The sequence below is a fragment of the Nothoprocta perdicaria genome, unplaced genomic scaffold (assembly GCF_003342845.1).
Source record: "Nothoprocta perdicaria isolate Ctin4 unplaced genomic scaffold, notPer1 scaffold_27, whole genome shotgun sequence".
Lineage (NCBI taxonomy): Eukaryota > Metazoa > Chordata > Aves > Tinamiformes > Tinamidae > Nothoprocta > Nothoprocta perdicaria.
Window position 1 is genome coordinate 2,902,225 of NW_020455499.1, and position 22,442 is coordinate 2,924,666.

The following is a 22,442-nucleotide window of genomic DNA, read 5'->3' on the forward strand; positions in this document are numbered from 1 at the left end:
TATTTAGTTTGATATTTATGATGTTTCTTTGTCTTTTGCAATTCTCTCATCTTTGAGATTTTAAAGATAGTCCCCTATAAAATAGACAGTGTGTAGGACTCCTACTCTCATTCTATGGTTTCATGTTTAGTCTTTTTGCAATATTCAGAGAAAGAAAATAATTACTAATCTAATCACAGAGTAATCCATATAATATTTTCCATAATGTGATGTGTATTGATTTCCCAATTTGTCATCAAAAAAGCATATCAGAAAGAAGCAGCCTAATGTTATAAATTTGCTAATTAAATTATATGACAGAACCAGTAACCCAAAAGTGCAGGGAAAAAAAGAGATAAGGTAATCTCCACAAAACTAGCTGTTTACTCACTGATGTTTAACTTATATGATGTAAGAAGGGATGTTTCCCTAAGCAAGAAGAAGGCATAATCAGAACTGCCTTGCTTGAGGTGGCCTTTTTAGTTCTGTCTGTCTTTTTCCACAAGAGAAGTCTGGCATGGGAGGGGAGACACTGGCTTTTTTAGGCATCTCAGCCAGGAGAAACTCCATTGGAGTTTCTTACATGGAGAAGCTATTTTAACATGAAAGCACAAGTGGAAGCTATCGGAAATGCTGAAGCAGTGAAAGATTATGTAGTAGAAGATGAATAATAATCTGTCTTCATCTTTCTGTAAATCACACCACTATGATAAATCTCTGCTTTGAAGAAAGAATATTCTTTTATCCCTAAATTTTGTTTTCTGATAAGGCCGAATGTCTGATATGCTACAAGTCATTCTCCCCTACCTTAAGCAATGCCTTGAAGCAGGTTCCTGGCATCCATGTGTCACCAGCAAGCGTCACAGTCTCCTCATGTAGACCTGCAAGGTGCAAAAGGCTCTGCTGAATACAGATGGCAAGGGCTGGCTTAAGAACTGCTATCAGGACTGTGTATTCTGGTAACCAGGAGTAGCCAAGCAAGATTTCTCAAATGCACAGGAACAGCAGCAGGCATATCTGAAGCCTGAGGGAGTATTTAACATTACTATATTTGATTCCTACAGTTCATTTGCTGTTCAGATAGTCATTTTAACATTTGGGTCAACTTGCCCTGTAGGTATCCATATCCAGAGTCTGAATATCAGTTACTTCAAGGAATTTTTAAAAACTTGTTTCCAGTATCAATAGTAGCCCATATGCGCTGTTTTGGATTCAAATTCTAGCTTATCTTTCAAACACAAGAACTGTGGATTAAAGGAATTTTGAGAATGTCCCTCCAAATTTTCATTTTAAATAAGAAAACTGTACTTCTAAGAATCAGATTATTTAGTAAAATTTTCCTCTAGCCAGCCAGACTCACTCAGGTTGGTATACAATAAACCATTAGTAATATGAGGGTCACATAGYCATGAGAAGCACAACATGTCAGTACACAGCTCTCAAGCTCCTACAGCCAAAATGGTGACATTGGCTTTTGAAATATATGACAAAGATCTCCCATAAACAACACAAYAAAAGCAGCAGCTAAGATGCAAAATGCAGAGGAAATCACTGCTTTAATATGCAGGGCTTTCAACAAGCAGTTGTCTCAAGTTCAGCATTCTGGTGCCAATAATGACAGTAATAAACAGCGAGATAAAAGCAGGTTTAAGTGAGGCTGTGGGGAATTTGGTGCTAACGTGAGTGACGTACCCTGTAATGAGCTTACAGTCGAGAGGTAAGCCTGAGTCTGATCGAACATCTGAGCCGAGGAATAAACAAGGAATCTTCCCCCATTATTAACCTCCTCTTCGCTTTTGCCACAGGGCTTACTTGTCAGGAAGACAGGAACGAATGCAAAGAGAATCTCTGCTTTCCTGGCGTGTCTTGTCTGAACACCTTTGGATCATATATATGTGGAATCTGYCCCCCTGGGATGGAGGGAGATGGTAAAAATTGCAAATGTAAGTGTTTTGCATKATTTGTTCTAATAGATGGGGGGGAAATGGGACTCAATTCTGCTGCTATTCCCTTTAATGAGTACTTTGCTACTCACTCCACAACTGGACCTTTCAATACCCAAGCCAGACAATGATCATGCTATACTAATCTGGGTATTTGCAAATTGGTCTCTATTTGCTATTTTTCACTGCAGATTAAYTTCATTTTTAATAGAACAAACACCTTAGCATACAAAAAAAAAAAAAAAAGTATTTTACATATGCCAGCTATATAATTTGCCAAGAATGTTCCACGGGTTCTTGAGTTTTTTGCTGAAAACTATCTACTCCGAAATACACAATAACTTAGAGAACCAACTCTGCAGCACCTACAGGATGTTTGTTTTGTGTGAAAACTGTACAAGCAACAGCTAGTGTAAAAGCAAGGTCAATGTCCAAGCCCTTCACGTATACCTGAATGTCACCTCCATGCTCGAGGTATATTTTTGTTAGAGGAAGCAATCCTTAGCTGCTGAGCTCATKTTTGACATGCAGTTCCCAACCAGTGCAGGAAAAGGCCAGGAACATTTTGAACGTTGTCAGTGTTTATGTCAGGGTTGTCCTCAGCAGCATCGCTAGCAGGGGGAGCTACAGTGATTTCATGCAGCACTGAGACCCTTCAGTGCACAGGCTGTGACCCACTGACACTCTCTGCTTCTGCCTTTTTCAGTTGTACACACACAAGCCTTCAGTAAAAAGTAACATGGGGTTGACAAGGAGGAGCAAATCAGTATTTGAAGTGTTTTATGTTTTGTTAGTGTTTCCAAAGATGTCTAAAAGGCAAAAATACAGACAAGAACTGTGCAGATATTAACTTTTCTTCGTTCTGTCGGTCAAGAGAAAAACAATCTGATGCAAAAAGACGCAGTGTAACAGAGAGGTTCTGAGGCCAGCAGGGTTGCCTTTGCAGTTTTACGGAATATCCTTCTGTCACACTGCAAATGTCTGCACAAAAGTGTTTTCTTTACAGTTGGTGGTTGGTAACAATGAGTCATTTCAAAGCTGATTACGCATCTGCATCACCCAAGTGTGTTTTTGTAGCTAATATGCCCAGCGAGGGAAGGCTATTTTGATACACAAAATTATGCCCTTTTCCAAAATATATCAGAGAAGTCATAACTCTCCTTAGGCCTTTTTTTTTAATCACAGAAAAAAAATCTTTATTTTTGAAATGCATGTTTATTATAAAAGTTAGTTATTGCCTCCAAGTGCTTCTTTTTCCACCAAAAGGGAATATAAATCATTCTTCATGGTTCTCATACTCTCTATTCTGAGACTGACCATCCCTACCCATACTTCCCTTGTTGAAGCACTGGTTGGAAAGATATCCTCAAGGAGACAGAAGGATGAATATGAACCAATTTTATAGCTGTTATAGAGGGCTGTAGTTCATTGCATTGCTTAATGTATATAAAAAGTCACAGCCTTTTCTCTAAGAGTAAAGAAGATCCAAGARATCCAGAGCTGTTTACCTCACAACATATACCCATGTAAAGGTAACAATCCCCAAATCCTTTGAGAAGCTGCCTTAAATTTAGGTAGGAATTATTATTCTTTAATATCTTGAACAATCAATTTTCCCCTTGACTTCCCCATATTTTTCGAACGTGCATTTTAGCGTGCACCAAGTTGACAGCTCAGCTAACTGAAGATAACAAACATGTACAAGGCAGCTTTCAGAGGGAAGCTTTCAAAGTGAAGCAGGAATCAGGCAGATCACAGACCCCAACGTTCAGTGTCTCATCTTTGTGCAAGCAAGCACACTGCCTACCCTATGCTCAATAAAAGATCCCTATGCATATTAACTATGTCTCTTGGATGACTTAAGTTCGGTGAATTCAGGCAAAGTAATTTTTTCTGTATTTGTGTCAAAGCTGTCCTGCATTTCAGCAGCTGACTCATCTGATTTGCCTGTGTTTGATGGCAGGCTTCTGAAATAAACTTATGTCAGGTTATCTGATTTGCTGTTACTGTTGCTTTTTATCATCAATCACAGCTAAGCTCTTAATACCTTGTTTCCTTGCCTCCGAACTGTCTTATTATAGCTGTGCTTGCTGCTGACGTTACAGAAGAGTCCATCATTGACAATAACRATGGCAGAGGTGATCTGAACCCGACTGAGGTTGAATGGCTACTGCAACCCTTAGAGGCAAAGAATTCTCCTGCAGTTAAGAGCATTAACAGAAGTGATACACAAGGTAGGGGTACAGTGATACAGAATCTCTTCCCGATGACGCATTTTATGTATGCAGAGATCACACACTTTATCATCCTCGCAGTAAGCATAAGCATCAGCAAGACAGGGCTGAAAAACAAAACACAATCCTCCTCAGTACATCACATTGTGCATTACTGCTAAACACTGACATGGGCAGAAAGCCATTAGAGTAACAGCTATCAGGGTAGTCCAGCGATCTCACTGCTTCCAAGAAGGAACAAAATCACTCCCAATCTCACTGCTTAGTGTAAGGAAATGCAATATGAGCAACAGCTTACAGGAATTTGCCATAGCCTAACACAGGTGGCATTTTATTTCTGCATTGCACTGGAAGTCACTGAATGAGGACCAGTGTTTGAAGACAAACAAAGGTTGACTCTCAGAGTATGAGCACGACTGTGGCCCAGGCTTCTCTGAGAACGTTTGTGCCTGCAGAAAGTAAAACAGGTGGGGAACCATGCACTTTCTAACATGCAAACACATTCCTCTTACACAGACCCGGTTCTAATGAGTATCATATTTCTTTTCTCGATTTTCTAGCAAAAGTAAAGACCTCAAGAATTGAAACTGGGACTATTTACTATGTAGGTCACATGTGAATGAAAATGTTAGTTTTTTCTCACCTTCATTTGTATATTTGTGCCAGGCCCTCCATGACCTAACCAGAATATGCCTCTTTCAGGCATCCATTGTATTTTTGCAGGCAAGGTACAAGAATAATGCTGGAAATACTTGAGAATCATGATATAGACTTCACTGGAGACAATGAAAAAGATCTACAATCACCACTTAGATTTTATTCATCTGTCCTCTGTCCTGACTCCATTAAATACCTCTTCTGAGGCAGTTCATACGCTCTTGCTATTTAGTGACATCATAAGTGATAAAATATTATATACTACCAGAGTGTTTGATTTTGCACATCATTTGAAGACAATTAGAGCAGTCTCTTTTCATATAATATTTGACACATTAAGGATGATTTCTCAATCAGACACATAAGCACTTAACAGGGTATTYTTAAAGGTATGGTATGTGTACTGTGAAGTTTGATGGTAACCTTCTAATCACAAAAGAACAAAAGTATGTCTGATTAATGCAGCTTCTCAGCTAATCTTTTACTTATGCTGAAAATTATAATATCTATATTATCCATGATAAATGTCAAGCAACTTTGAGTAATAAAATTGAAAACATCTAATTAGAAGACTAATAAATCTTGTCTTAATGAGAAACAGATGTTCTGATATACTCTGCCTACAGGACGTTCTAATATTTGGCACCAGGTTGAGAACATTCTGCATTAATTATATTTTAAAAGAATATAAGCAGTTGTATACCTCTAGCCAGGCTTAGTCATGCTTTATTTTACATGTGCATTTGGTTTATTATAATTTTTAAAAGTGCTCGACCTTCTTTTCGTTAGGCCACCCAGCACCTCCGTCATACGTTACCACCTGCGCCAACAGGCCATGTTTCCCTGGAGTCCCGTGTTTCGATCGGAAACCACCTTACATTGGATACTTCTGTGGCCGATGTCCAGCAGGGTTTTTCGGAAATGGCCGTGTCTGTACCAAAGTCCCCAGATCCCCAGGTACCTCATGATTTTTGGAATTTTAAACCAGTTTTGCAGACAAAGGCTGTGAGAGAATGTGGAAGAGTGTGGAGTTGCAACACAATGTACTTTATAATCAATCACTAAGGGTTTTCTTCTGCCTGTTAACATTCTTACCTGATGACCAGCTAGGAAGTCTTCTTTCAGGTATACTTGGCTCTGTGAGTTGAAAATAAATAGATGCACCATCTCATTTGCCATTAGAGAGAATTCTTGACATCCGGACTTAGTAGATGTTATAAATCACCACATCTGTACTTCTGCTGGAACAGTGGCATATGATTCCAAAACATTTCCATTTCTTTCCTTCTCAGTAACACCAGACCAGGATACCTGCCAATAACCCTCTGCCTTCCTTATTCTTTTGCTGAAAAGCATCTATCTTCCAAAGTGACCTGTGAAGAAGATGGTAAACAAAGTGTCATGTAAGAACACCTATACCAAAAATTAAAGGCAACAGATAATTAAAACACTTCCATATCATCTTTCATAGCTTGAGTAGTAGCATTATTTTCTAGGTCAGAAAATCAGCTAGTCCCATTAATCGTTATGGACTGGTCATTAGAAAAGGTTTTCTGCTGTGATAAAAGATAAGCTGAGCCCTGACCTCAGGCAGAAAGTGCCAGTAAACAGCAACCACTCATCAGCCATAAGATCTTGCTGTCTTTACATCAGTTCTCATAGTTCATTGCACAGTTCTTTAAGGCCAGTCTGGATGGTTGTCCTTTTTTTGCAGCCCAGGGTGATTTACATAGTGAATTGACATTTATTCCTTAATAATTACAGTTATAAGGTCAGGTTAGTCAGGTTCCTTGTTTTGTTTCGTTTAGTTTTTAATAAGTATTTCAGGTGAACCTGCTTGATTTGAGACTTGTCAAATTGTTTCCCAACCTCCTACACTTGTCAAACCTACCTTCACTTCCTATTTTATTCCAATGACCATCACCTTGGCGTTATATTTCAATGCACACTATCAAAGTGGAAGCAATTTTACCACTTAGTGTCGGTATCACCCACTCTCTTTGAACTATAAATTGATTTTAGCCAGTTTTCTGAATTTAAAGGACTCCAAAATAAAACTAACATTTTTTTTTTCTCTGTCTAACAACAAGTTTGTACAATGTATTAATCAGTTTGTCAGTCACAAAGTCTGCTRCAGGTGAAGCTGTAAAAGTTGCTGATCAGAAATAAAAATCAATGTGCATATAAATAAACAGACATTTCTGTTAGTGACCAATGCTGCACTTTGTTGCTAATGGGRTAATATTGTATACACCAAAGGTAATTTTAACCATATAGAAGAGAGATTCTGCAGCTATAGATATTGGCACAATGAATCAGACACACCTACGTTGTGCTTATATAATCATTAATCAAATAATTTGTCTTCTATAAAGGGAAGCTGAGATAACAGGTGCCATTTACAATGATTCACACTTCTCATAAACAGCTCCAGGCAAGATTTAACAAATAGCCCAGGTATCGAGATCTGAAGCTAATATATGCTTCTTTCATAAGCAAGTTGTGTAACTGGCTGGGGGTGTTGTTTCTCTTTTTCCTCCTGAACATGAAAACTGCATCTAGGACTTCATGGTACAAYAGATGCCTGAAACTAGACCCTGAAGTCAAAGGAGGGTCTAAAAGACTACTACCCAGAGAAAGTTGGTCCCATTGCTTGGTAGGCCTGMTGACATCAGTAGGAAGAGGGAGTGCTAAAAATTCTGCTCCCAATTTCAGGGATTTCACACAAATCCTTCTATTGGGTAAGGAATGAAAACAACTTTTGCTTTTCAAGAGTTCAGGAAGGTTTGCTGCATTCGTTTTCTATCTTTCTTGCATTATGCAAGACGTCTGGCTGCGTGGATGTGACAGGCAAGCCCAACCTTTAAAGAATCATGTGCCTCAAGATTAAATGAGAGCAGTCACTTGTTTTAKTATGTAAAAATGAAAGCAATTGCTGAAACTATATGAATGTCCTAATTTACAACTAGACTGATGACATRCGGTTCGCAAGTTCAAGCAGAAGTATTGTAAAGCACACATGATTAAAAGCTATTAGAAAAGAAGAAAAGAATTTTTAATTCAGATTTTATGTGTAAGTTGTGGATTATGATTAATCAGAAATCCTGCCTATGTGCATAAAAGCTTCTCTCCCTTGTAGCTTATGCTGTCTTTCTCCAAACAAAACACAGCAAATCCCTTTGGAGTGTTACAGTGCTCGTGAAGGTACTGAAATTACATGGCACTCCCTTCCAAGTCTGGAAATTTTAATCTAAAATTGTTCTTACTAATTCCTATTTTGTAGTTTTATTGGTTGGTTTGACAAGTATTCATATGCAACTGTTGTGATCTAAGGGTTAAGGCATAAGAATGTTTTCATACAGAAATTGTAAAATTACCCATCTTATCAAATGTCCTTGTAGACTACTGAGGAGAAAAAAAAATATGCCGCAAAAACAATGTTTCCTAAGTTAGTTTTTGATGAGAAGATGCATCCAAAAGACCTTCAGTTTTAATTTATAACAGAAAATAACATATCCTGAGCACTGAAAAGTGATAGGTTTTAATCTTTTGATGTACTTGACTTATCTGTGGAATTAAACCAGTAGGATCACTTGTTTGCAGTAAGTTCTGAGCAATACATATCTGCCTGGTAAAGCAGTCAAGGTCTGAKTCTATTCTTACTTGTATGTTTTAACCGCTTTATATCATTAATTTATACAAGTCTAAATCACCAAGACCTGTTGCAATTATTGTTGGTCTACATTCTTTACATAAAAAATGACCAGTACCTAAACGTGCRTGGAGTTCCACACATAAAGGATAATTACTATTTTTAAAAATACCTTCTCATATGTACTGCTTCTAGGTAAGACAAAGGAAAAATGACTTCCCTCTCTTCAAAATCCATAAAGCATGTAACCTGCATTTTTTAAAAACCAGTAGCATCCCTTAATTTTGCTGGCAGTGCAATAAAAGGAAAGTGTAAGGAATTTAAATCTGTCCAGGCTTCACTGGACAGATTTCCCATTTGTATAAAATATCCGCTACCTTTTTGTTGGAAAAGTCACTCTCATTAAATCAAGCCATGCAGTATCATAGGTCATATTCTTGGCATAAAGAAAATGAATATGTCCTAATGGGAAATGCTAGTGATGTTACTGCGTGTTGCAATATTAGTTCTAGGTAGACGTTCCTGGTGTTTCTCTTGCCTGGTTTCATCACTCTCAGTCACAGAGATACACATCTGTTTGTGCTTTCTTTACAGGTTAGAGAGGTAGGTGTCATCAGAAAAGATTTGTTTTTTCCCTATTAGTAAATCAGCAGTTTTACYGGACAAAACCGTGCCACATCCATCACTGATAAAGGATTGTTTGTTCAGAGACAGCTCTTTCTGCTCCTTTGAGTTTGGGGAGCCAAAGATCAAGGGAAAGGATTATTTTATGATCTCTGTAATCGAGTTCTGCTCTTTTCACTCTGAATACTGCTGCTGCCACTCCTGCCATAGCAGATAATTTGCAGTATTGTAGACATTTGGCATTTGCTATAGTGTTGTATTTCCTAGCTATTTGTTATATACTCTGTATTTTACACGATATCCRCACCTGGAGAATGCTTCTGAATTCACTATGATTTTACATCAGAGATACCTCTTTGACCCTCTCATTTACACCACTATCAAATTGACCTCAAGATGTATATTTAAAAACAAACCAAAATGTTTAAACTCATAGCGCTCAATCTAAAATCAGAGGAACTTACTATTCTTAACCTCTATGTTCTTAACTTTTAACTTGGAAATCACTGCTGCCATTATTAGCAYTCACCATTGATCCCTGCCCATGAAAAATAAATAACTCCTGCAAAACAACATACTAARAGATTTGATTGCCAAGCCAAGGTTTAGTTCTAAAGCTAACTCCAGGAGGGAAAACCTCTTTTTTTGCCTTGAACCTGTCAAACTATTTTGCTTTAAAAATGGCTGAAGAACATAATGCACTCCTTTCATTTCATATCAAACAGAATTGATGAAACTGAACTGCAAAGCTCAAGGCTCAGATTTCAGTCTCACCTCCACTGGTGTAAATCCTAACTGATCACATTAAATGAACAGCCTTACACTAATGGAGTAAGCTCAGGAGTGTTCCTGGAAAGAAGTTTTCTAAAAATTGTTAACATAGGCCCATCTACACACCCTTCCACCATAAAATCTCTCTTTACTRACAGGTATAGATACAATGCACACACTTTGCAGCATTAACAGCAGTAACTAATCAATCTTGACATTATTCATGCCAGGAGTTACAAGACTCACATCAAGGCAGRAATATTTAATGCTGCAGTCATTAGCTGTGGACTCATCTGAGATCCTTGTAAAGAAGACAAAACAGAAATACAAAATAAGCAGAAAATGCTCCTCTGATTTACCTCTGTGTGTTAATCAGCAGCTGGTTCCTGTGAGGTCCAGAGATCTGCAGGCTCTGAAAGGTGGAAGCAGAGTTTCCCTGTGCCTGGTTTCTAACCCCTCGCATTGGTTCAACGCCATTAAAAACACAGRCATGATTCATCTTTAGAACTTGCAGTGCTGGTTACTGACCCCTGTTTCAGTATTTCTACTTTGTGTACTTCAGCCCAAAATGAGCATTTATGCAAATGGATCCGTTATGTTTTAATGCCATGTCCTTCAAGAGGTATGTGACAAAATGGTAGCTGCTGTGCAGTTAGAAATGCTGCCATCCAAACACATAATGCTCTGGATTCATGGAAGATAGTTATGCAAATAATATATGAGTAATCTTTACATTAGGCRAGGTCTAGCATTCTTGGCATAAGTACTGACCATTTCTTACTCTCTGAATACGTAATTGCCACCGAAAACCACCTCCTATACTTGTCAGGATAGGAAGGAAATCAGTCTTTTATGATTTCTCCTTCTTAGGGATATGTAATAAAATGTTGACTGTTTTCCGAAAAAAAAATATCAAAAAAGGCCTGTACAATATATGCTATCACTTAAATACAACAACTAAAGCAGGCACAGTGGGAAAAATATGTTTAGATAATTTAAAAGATAAACGGTTACTAGCTTCACTGATCCATATACTCTGTCAATTCAGAATTTATTAAGTGCTTCCAATCCAGATGATATATTTAGGAAATGATGTAGCTCAGCAATAGAAGACCAATGAAGCCCAAGCCATAAAACCACTAGGAAGGAAGACTAAGCTATATGCCATGAATAATATTTACATTCAATCAGAACATCAAGTACAGATTACATTTCTCTTCTACCAAGAATGTGCCACCTTTTGCTTAAGCAATCACTGCACCGTCATGATTTTTAAGAGATAATAACAACTCACTCGCCGGCAAATAATAATCTATGGAAGATACAGGCCCTGTAGTTTTTTACATTGACAGAACAGAGAGTAAGATTATCTCTCCTTAAAATTTCCAAGCCCATTTAATCATCTAGCTATAATAGCAGATAGCTTTTCAAGTGAGCCAACCCTGCTTTCATAAATTTGATAACATTGCCGTTTTGTTAAAGGCACTTAGAAGCTCTTTTAAACGGCAAGTAACTCCTCATACTGGACCAATATCCAGGTCCCATTGAAGCAAAGCAAGATATCTGGTCCAACTCCCTGCTCAGACAGGGTCAGCTACAGGGTGCCCAGGACCCTGACCAGTTGGGTTTGGAGTAGCTCCAAGAGTGGAGACTCCACAACCTCTTAGGACAACCTGTTCTGGTGTTTTCTTAGGTTCAGAAAGAATTTCCTATATTCTGATTTGTACCTGTTCCTCTCATCCAGTCACTGGGCACCACTGAGAGGAATGTGCCTGTGTCTTTTTTACATCCTCTCATCAGATATTTGTCTTAAAGTAAAGCCTTATGGCATAAGATGTCTAGGCCCAACATGTTATGATAGAATTCAAAGGCCAGAAGCAACTTTTAGCATCAGCTGATGATGCCTAATTTTAATAAAATAGTGAGTTATAGCTAAATAGCGATACTTCAAGAACTCTTGTATTAACCAAAGACTGTTGGGACAGAGGATAAAGTTCAAATTCTCCACTCATGCTGCTCAGTTTGGATTTTGGGCTGTTGATCCCTTCTAAGCTGTGATATGAATTCCAAGCACGCTGCTCAGACACTTTCTCCACAGTGAAGCAGTCACGTTGTTTATCATTGTCAACTTGCCAGCAAAGGCCAAAGTGAAGAATGCATTTGGTGAAACGAGATACAAATTAGTAGAACTGCCTAAGAGTTCTTGCAACTGAAAACTTATCAKCAAGTCCCTTGCTTTTCTTTTTATATTGGAAAGAATCTATGGATAGTTGTCAACCTAATCACTTGAAATTGTGTGGTATGGCAATAAAAGCAAGATTTCACTGAGGGCATTTATATGTGGTTTTATGATATTAAAAGAGATTCATTATTACTCTCCAGCAAGGCATAGCTGAGATTGTTTGCTGACTTTCATATGTAAAGTAACTCATTTTTATGTGTTTGCAGCCCAAAACAATATAATTGTAATTTTAGACCATTTATGTCTTGAATCAAATAAAAGAAGAACTTCAGTAAAATATTCAAACTTAAGTTATTTTTCTTTAAAGAAATATTATGGGTTTTCTTTGGAAGAAATGTTATGAACTTTTTTTTTAATAATAAATCTATTACTACAACTCTAAAGGATTCTATATAGATATTTCAGGGAATTAGATGGGGATATTTCAGACAGGATCTATCTTGATTTAACCTGTTTTGTATACATCTATCAACCTGTTGAAGTCATGAGAGAGTTGGAAGGCCCAGGAGGCATCATCAGATAAGAGAACCGTTTTATTATTTTTTCTCTCACAGSATTAAACAGAAGTAAAATATACTGCCAATTCCTGGATAGAAAACATAATTTATTTTTATGAACTCTGTCTTAATGGTCTCTTTACAACTGTTGAAATAACACAATTGCAGACTCAAATATCAGCTGGAGAAGGTAGAACACAAAGACGAAAGATAAAACCTTAGATCTGAAAGGTGGACAAGGGCTCATGAAAGAAAGGGCATTAAAAAGGTTATGAGGGAGTTAAGTGGGTTATCCACAGGGTTTTGAAATGGAGTGATAGTTTTGCACTTGCCTTTTTGTTAGCTGAAGAGTTCACATGAAAACACAGGAAGACCAATGCCAAGGGCTGCAGGAGACTGTGGTTCAGGCCCCATAGATGTAGGGAATATGGAAGAAAACCTCTTCACACAGGAACAGGCTGGGGCACATCTCTTGGGTGGAGGGCTAGAGCATAGCTAAAGCTCTTTGTTAGAGCAGAGCTTGTTTAGAAATTTCCAAATACAATCCCAATAAGGTATGGTTAAGGAAAAGTTCCAAAGTCCTATGCAGTGCACACTGACATCTCTGCCATCCACAAGTCTCACACCAACTTTTACAAATGCAATATCTGGTGACTGACTTCACAATTTCTAGGGAGAAATAACAGAAAACATCATAGAATTAAGAAGAAGAGTCTGCAAACAAAGGGCACAAATGACATCATTTTCCTCAAAGGCATTTTTTTCTATAAAGTTATCTTTATGTTCTTTTCCTTCTTGAAAAGTCCTTGTCTTTTTGCTTGCATCTGATCTATTGGCCCATGAATTGTACTGAAAGCTCATGGATACTTCCTTGGAATGCAGGTCTGTACATTATGTGAAGTACCACGTGTTAAGACAAGTTGCATATTAAAATCTTTTCTCTTGTATTCAAAATTGAATCTCCTTCTGGAAATTTAGCTTATCAAGCTTCACACTACTCTTATCTACTCAGGACACATAAAAAGAAGTTGTTCACTTAAAGGCTGAGGAGAATATATATGAGGAGAATATATATGACATATAGTCAGTAATATCATTGCTACATTAATRATCTATTTCCTTCATGACCAAGCATCTTAGAATCTTTGATCTCATTTTGTTTAAACATATCAATTAATGACTTAAAATGTCAATTATGTTACCGCGAGAAATTCATATTTGAAAAACTACACACAAATGAACTATAGATTGATGCAAACAAACACGCACAGCTTTTAATGAGAGATGAGTAAATAGATTGTCTCCTTTTGATATTTTCTTGTTTACTCACACAGGATTTCAGCATCCAGAACTGGAAAAGTACYGCCCTGATCACAGAGTCTACTCCCCACCACTACAAGCAGACACAATAAACACATTTATCATTCTCCATCTTATAATAAGCTGGACTTCCTGTTTTCTCTCCTTCACTGCAAGAAATGTCTAAAGCATCGCTCTTCTGGCAGCTGGGAGCTTTTGAAACTTTCCATTGAAAAGAAATACATCTTTCATTCATAGCTAATCTATTCATGATAAGCTTGTTCTTCTGATTTAATCAGTTCAATTCAACTGTTCAATTAAACACTTCTTCCTTCCTTGATATTTTGTCTCTCTTCCTTTTCTGCCGACTATCCTTGAATATTCATAGAAAGCAATCTTGTTCCATTCTGACACAATTTTTTTTGATATAACAAGATATCCTTTAACTGTGCCTGTTTCATATTTTCATTGTCATGACGGTGCTCCAATTTGAGATCATCTTTCTTGACAAATGACCAGAAATGGCTAAGACTTTCTGTATTTTACTATTTTTACTATTTCTGCTTTGCCTGACCTATCCCAGAACCATTTGCCATTTTCATAGCACACAGGTAGCTCAGAATCACCTTGTGATTAATAAATATAGTCATGCCTTTTTTTTTTTTTCTGCTATCACTTCCATTTTTCTGTTGATTCATATCTAAAGTTTCACCTTTCAGCATCTGCTCCATGGACTACAGGTCATTTACTACARGTCTTTAAAAACAGTAGTATTTGACTCACCATGATGTTTATATTGGCTTTGTTTATGCAGGGTTAGTTAGATCTGAACCAACAGGGGGGAAAGTTTCTGCAAAATTGACCCCAGAGTTCCATAAAATGGATATCCAGAGCCCAGTGTCACACAGAAGTGTGGATTATAGAAATTTGGGTGAAATTAGGGCAGTAAAAAATTACATCAAAATAGCTGAATGAGAATTTCACTTCCTGTCCTTGCTTAAGGTATTAAAGAATTAATTTTGCCAGGCACYACTAATTCAAGAAATTTTAGACTACTGCATGATCTATGTCCTGCAGTGTGAATGTTTCTCGGAGTTTCTCCACCCCTACATGCAGTGTAACATAGCATAGTCTCTATCATAAGGTAAGCAGAGTCCTTTGAAGTTAGACAAATATGAGGATGCTACTGTGAACTTTAAAGTTCACTATTTAGGAGGTTTGCCTTCAGGTGTCTGTAAATGATAATTAAGTGATCACAGCTGATAAATACACAGAAGCAGACACAAGAATAGCTTCATTTGTTGACATTTCTGGCAATTATTTGTTCTGAATACAGAGAGATGAACTGGCTGTACATCCAAGGTTTTCTCCTTCACAAAAGCCTTGCGATAGAGCAGTATGATTTTGTATTTCATAGACACAAAACAAATTTGCATTGCAAATTATGAACAGTTTTAAAGAATTGTGTATGTACAGCTGCAGCCACATTTGACAAACAAAACAATCTGAAGCACAGGAAGGAATTGTTATAATCAAAAGCTGCTGGGYAATACAGACTGCTTAGAATATTCATTATTGTTCATGATTTTGTGAAGTCAACAGGGAAGAAAAGTTGCACAGATAGCAATATCAGCAACACAACCTCATTTTCTATGAGGCTGAGACCTAGCTCAGGGATGGTGAACTAGATGTTCACCTTTTAATTTCATCATTAAAGCAACAAATGAGTAAACCTAATGATCATAGAAATGAGAGTCTGAGAGCATAGATTTTACTGAGACTGAATATGCCTCTGCAGATGGAAACAGTCATGCAACTGCTTTGCTCCTGTGCTGCTGTATCTAGATTTAAGACATATTAAGGCTACAAGCAGTCTAGCTGCGCTAGGCTAGCATGAACTAAATAGCCTGGTCATTTATTCCATCTGTCTGAACATTGCTGGTGGCTTCCATGTGGCGCTCCACTTTTTCTGATTTGTAAATTCCAGACAGACCTGGGCATCTCCTAGATGAAAGATATTGCTGGTATTCTCTCTTTCCCCACTTTTCAGAATGGAGATTAACTGTTGGATGTGCTTCCTTAGATTGTGTTTTGTGTTCCTAAACTATAACAACACATTTGATTTCTCAGTTTTTGACATCAAACACAGCCAAATGATCCTGATCTCTGAAGCTATTATTTAAATTTATAATAATATGCTGATCCGAATTACTCCTTTAAAAAGCTTTTGTTTCTGCAAAAGCAAGCCTGGAAATCGATCCTTTGTAAGGCCCAGCAGGTGAAACTGTACCTCAGTTAAATGAGTTGAGTGATTTTTTTCCAGTTAGGTATTCAGGGAGTTACTGCTTGATCATAAGGGGAAGGACTTCAATCATTGGGACGTTAAATCCATTTAGACACTGTTTGAATGTGGGGAAATTCAGGATGCTTAAGAGCAAGAAAGGGAGAATCAAAGCATTTCTGAATATTTGGAAAAAGGAAGATGTAGGGTATACTTTGATAGCTAAAAAGAAGAAGTAGGAATTGAGYAAATTCTTAAAGAAAAAAAAATCAGGCTAGAATTTACTCAAGAAAAAGGCAGATTAAGAGTTGATGGAAAAAATAGAAGTTCCCTAGGATCTGCTAATGACAGCTACTCAGTTTCCCCTCTCTCACCAAGTAAATACATATATATATATATGTATATATATGTGGAGCAGTAGAGAAATATATGGAATGATCCCTAATACTCTAGTAACAAGACTTCTTAGACCAGTATAATTTTTCTGTTCTCTCTTGACATTTTAAATAAGATATATGTGCTGGTAGATGTTTCAAATTTTAAATGATGACCTACATAGTGTAATATGTCAGAAGAGCATTCCTCTGTCGACATTCTTCTGAATGAGAAATGTGCTACACAGCATGTACTACTAAATGTTAATAGCTCTAAAGCTACACAAATTGTAAATTTATTGAATTGTGTTAATAATGAGATGAATTCTTAAACTACTCACAGCATTCTGAAATGGTTGTAACCTGAGCAGAATTAAAGGTGCCATAATATCCTGAACTGACAGGCAAGAAAGACCTTTTTGCCAGGTGATCTCAGTAAAGAGAACAAACCATTCTCCAGCTGGACAGTAGATTGGTTTGGGGAATTCAACTGAAAGACAAGGCAACACCTTGATTACAGTACATATATGGTCATATTCTTATAGTGGCTTACTTATGTGAGGACATGAAAATGTTACACAAGAGAGAAAATATATTTGATTTTTTTCCCCATGTTTTAGTGTTGGTATCTCGCCTAGCATTCAAGAGACTGACAAGTGTATCTGATCTTTTTGCRATCTGCTATTTGCACTAGCTTATATGGCCATTTTATAACTTTCAGAGTTACCATGAATCTCTTCAACTAGTAATATCAAGTAGCTCACTAGAAAATGCAGTTCAGGTGAGAGAAGAAATTAGAATCTGCTGTGCCTTCCCAGCATCATTATGGCTTTGGAAACACGAGCAAATACTGGTCATGATGACTGTGATTTATGAGTTCAGCACAGGTGGCACGTGGTGTCTGAAACATCAGGTGAGCTCAAGRCTGTGGGCTTTCTAATGAAGGGGGATTCCTGCACCGAGCAGTGTACTCGTGTTGACTTAGACAAGGGATGTTAGGCACCCTGTCTCTGAAATCTGGTCTCTGTCACCCTTGCTCTAATCTTCCCCAGACAGAGAGGCAACAGTGGAATCCATCTTCTCCAGGCCTGATCCCTCCCTATGCCACGTGGTGCTTCCAGCAGTGCAACTCCATCCATATGGACAGTGCTCCTGCTGTGCACAGCTGGAGCAAAGCATCAGCTTCTCAGTCGCTTATCTACTGCTGTAAAAAATAAACTCAGTTGTTCCACTGCTCCACATTTCCCAGTTAATATAGAAAGAAATAGTGACAGGCAGTAAAAATGTATTTTTTGTACTGTTGTATAACCTTGAGCACTTCGCCTTGTCATTTTTTTGTTATTTTCATCCTGACCGGTATGTAATCACACAGAGCAAACCAGATTCACACAATCACACTTCTGCATTGATAATGGGTTATACATCTGAAGATATTGATCGACTGCAAGGAAAATAAATTGAAGTAATACAAGATTTGAGAAAGCTGCTGACTACAGATAGCTGGGTCTGCAATCTTCTAGGATACTTCTTTGTTTTAGCTTATTGAGAAGCCCGGAAAATTGCAGAAAGAAATTTTCAGTTATTCCAGAAAATGTCTATCCTATTCTATTCCTAACCAGRTTGCGCTGCAGTACTATTAGAAAATATCTGAAGGAATGATAGCTGTGAGGACACCAAAGCAGCCAGACTTGAACGATGCCAATGTTCCCATGACAGTATCTTACAGGCTTTGGTGGCCAGTGCAAAGTGCAGGATGAGGAATCTTCATCAGTGCATGTTATAAGGAGCAAGCAACCAATATATATCATTACTGTTCACTGATAGCTCTATTAGAGGTATCAAAAACTGCATCATCATACATATACTTTCCACCCTTACAGGGCTGCATCTTATCTGAAGAATGAGTACAATGCACCTGTATCACCTGATCAGGAAACAGAAGATTTTCCTTTCCCATTTTCATCAGTATGATCCCTTTGATAGTAAAATTTAGTTAGAAAAGAAAAAAAATATCATTTGAACAGGATACGATGGAAGCAGTTTAAAGCTATAATTAGGGCTCATTTTGAAAATGTGTCAGGAGGTGACTCAGCCCTCTGCTGTCACTGCTGTTGATTCTTGGTCCCTGAGCTGAGTTTTCTAAAGGCAGCAACAATCATCTGCTACCTGCAACTTTCCATGGGGACAGTTCTTTCATTTTTCTTTCTCTCATTCATTTTTAAAACCCCTTTGATTTATTGCATCTTTTTGTACTCTTATTCTTGATGTCTTTCCTGCTTTTCCTATCTCCCTTCTTCCACTCTGTGTTCCTCATCATTCATGAGCAGTTAAAATCCACTGTGCTGTCCATAGTTTGATCTTGTACCACCATGTAACTCTAGAACATGATGCTTCAGGGCAATAAAAACCCACCAGCCTGCAGAAGAGTGATGCTGTTTACAGGCCAAATAAACGTAGTTGTGGACACCAGCATTTCCTTTGATCTAGTGAATGCTCTAACTTTCTCTTTGACCTCTGCCAAGTCTCTTAATCTCGTTCCTTGCTAACTGGGGCTAATTTCTATAACAAAAGGAGTTTTCTGAAAGTGATTAATATTTACATTTAAAAGGTGAAGGCACACCCTGCATTGAGTCAATCCTAAAATCAAGTGAGGTTTTTGTGTACAGGATACAATATATTCTGTTTCCTATGGAGTGAGTGTGCCAGGACTAGTTAAAAATAGCTTCTTCCATTCATTAAAGCCAGCAGATGGCCATTAATCTTCCTGAAAGTATTGATTCAAAGTACTCGTCTCCACTTTCAAGGCCCTTCACAGACTACCCTCTCTCCATCTATCATCTCTCCTTACCCAGCTGAAAAGGTGGCTGGCTTTGTAGGGGTGGCTGACAGATACAAACCAGCTGCCTCTCCTACATGCTGCCCCTCGCGTCTGGAGGGAGCTGTACACAGCATTAACAAAGCTTCTCCACTTGTCTCCTTTAAACGCTCTCCTAAAACTCTCCTATGCCATAAGGACTACATGGTCTTGCAAAGGGTCGTCTTACCATTTCTTTACTTCTCCATCTCTGATATCTCTCTGTCCCAAATTGAAGTGTCTTGTCTTATTCCCAGCTTGCAACAGCTGCAGTGCACAATCCATGTGCCATCCAGCAGAACGCTTCCCAGTGTGCTATGGCAATACACGTAGCTAATGAGAAATAATTATTAGCTCAAGTGGCCAAGAACTGCAGGGCACTGCACAAAATGGTGCACAGTGCCAAAATTCATGGGCAACAACAGACCAAAAGGAGTAAGCCTGCATGCCAAGTGTTTTGGCCGGCCTGCAATTAATCCCCGTAAACTCAATGCTGCACCTCAAAGCGGAAAGCCTGACATTCACTGAGACATATTAGCTTGGGCTCAATATTAAGCCGACATAAATAGGTTTCATGTAGATCATGATCAGCCATCCTCTAAGCTGCTGTATTCTAGTTCCCTGTGCACCAATTCCATTGATACTCATAGCCTAAAACCTGTGCTGATACCCTAAAACTGTGTTCTTTCTCTACCTGTTGGAATAGATGTGCCTCTATCATATATGATAAATAAACTCTTTTACATCTAGCACTGAGAGCCTCTTGTTTGTTTATAAGCTGTGGATTCATTGTGGTTCCTTTAAAACTAGACCAGCATACTTCACTAATATATTTATGTACCTTCTGCTCTAGTTCCAAGATCTTCCCAAAGCCGTATGGATATTGCTGAAAGAAACAGGGATGATGCTACACGCTCTCATCAGGAAGATGCTTTACAGATACCACAAAATACTTACTCTCTTCTTTCCCAAGCCCAGCTTCCAAGACAAGAAGCTACATATTTTCTGGGAAGAAATCCCATGGTCATTAGCACTCCATCCCCTACAATAAAAAGAAAGTTTTCCCAGGCTCAGACATTATCAGCAAAAAGAAATGATAAGGAGTCCATATTTCCTGAAAAACAGACTTTTCTTGAAAAAATAAAAATTAGCAGTGACACACAGACCTTCCTTCCGCACAAGGAACCAGAGCCCAAAGCAGCAACTCTCAGTATGACTACCCAAATGCCTCCTCATTTTAAACAAAGTAAAGCAGTTACAGTACAGACGGCCTCTTCTCATCTCAAGACAAACTCAAGTTCATTCTTTAGGAGCCCTCACGCTGTTCAACGAATTCATCCCAAACGTGGCTATTCCCCTAGAAAATGGCTCAGCAGGATCACGGTCTTGAAGATGGAACCACCCCAAGATTCTGGAAGAGAGCAGCAGAGAACATCCCCTTTGGCATCACACCTTGCCTCCTCACTTCATTTAACAGGTTCTTCTTTTGATACAGCTCCTTCGCATGCAAACCCCCCATCTGGACCTCTTTCCCAAGCAAGGCTTCTAGCACAGACCACAGCAATCAGGAAAGCAGAAGATGTAGCAAGAGGTCATCTGGAACTACCAAAAACCACGAGTGGGACGCAGCACCAGAAAGCGATCTGTGAGAATATCCCGTGCTTCCCTGGCGTGGAGTGCAAGCCAGCCAAGGACGGAGGTTCTACCTGTGGGCCTTGTCCTCCTGGGTACAGCGGTAATGGGACTACGTGTGAAGGTAAGAAGAATMCCTTTTCAAATACGTTCATAACTTCAAACTTAATCATTACCCGATTTAATGATTTGTAATCAAATGCTGGAGATTTTGCCCAGTGCAAATTGTATTTGTTTTCAAAGTCAATTATATTTCAAAACAGCAGAGTAAGTTCTATAACTCAAGGAAAGTTATTTCTGCCTACAAAGKGGCACACTTATTTGATAATATCTAATCTATTAAAAGCAGGGACAGATTGTGATCTTACTTTCCCTTCCTTAAGGCCAGATTCACTCTACTGAAGTCATTGTATTTGAAACCATATAAAACTTCTGAACAAAAGAATAAAATTGACTCCATTTGTCTATGTGTGTTCTAGGAAAATCCAACTGTTCTTCTATCTCAAAAATTACTTTAAATATCTAATATCCTTAATACAAAAGCAAATTTGTCATCTGAAATGCATAGCACCAGAAGGGTATTATCTACATTTTTTAAACAATGAATTCCCTGACTTAGTTGTCATTAATTATACCTTTTTATTGAAATTCCTATGATAATTGGATGTCTTAATTGGCCTTTCCTTGTTAATAACACAGCACAAAAGTGTTTTCATCATCTATTTAATTCCTTTTTGCATATGGTTTCCCGTGCTCCATCCCCACACAGTGCAGTTTTAGGTGTTGGGGGGGTGATGCACTGCAGGGATCTCCCTGATACCAGCCAATCTTTGGGGAGGGTTTTAAAGCCTCTTGGACTGCATTAACCCTTGATACTTGCAGCAGATCTAGGGATATAGTACAAAAGACATGAGAAAAGGTTACTATAATGTAGGGTGCTGCGATTTTCACCCATTTGCACACTTCCGAAATGTGTCTTTTAAAGGACTTAAGGCAGATGGACCTGTGAAGGTCCCCGTCTTTGACCTCCTACTCTGCACCTGAGCTGGAGAAGTAAAAAACTTGCCCAAGTCTTGGCAAATCCAAAGCAAGTTTGACTGCAGTATGGCCACCTCTCAAACGCAAGGCCTATGTATATATCTGTATTTAAAAATGTGGACATATGGGCACTTTGGGTRTGAACATTTTTAGTATGACAAACAATATAATACTTAAAACACAATGTAGCTCTGCCTTCTACTGTCTCACAAGATATTTTCCTCCATTACTGGTATTACTGCAGATGTCTCTGGAAGGTCTGTAAGATGAAATACTTTATTGCCACCATCATTCACTGTGTCAGRGTTTGGCTGCCTAAGACACAAACATCATGTGTCACTTGTCACTGGCCATATCACCTGGCT

The 22,442-nt window shown here is 38.3% G+C and overlaps 1 protein-coding gene across 1 annotated transcript in view; it reads left to right on the forward strand.

Moving 5' to 3' along the window:
- The window catches only part of LOC112948589 (von Willebrand factor D and EGF domain-containing protein-like), a 129,504-nt gene that overhangs the window by 69,366 nt on the left and 37,696 nt on the right, over positions 1-22,442 (forward strand). Inside the window, exons 17-20 of the mRNA XM_026040855.1 lie at positions 1,785-1,922; positions 4,004-4,156; positions 5,603-5,770; positions 20,261-21,163. Of these exons, the coding sequence (XP_025896640.1) occupies positions 1,785-1,922; positions 4,004-4,156; positions 5,603-5,770; positions 20,261-21,163 (1,362 nt within the window). The remainder of the gene's footprint in view (positions 1-1,784; positions 1,923-4,003; positions 4,157-5,602; positions 5,771-20,260; positions 21,164-22,442) is intronic.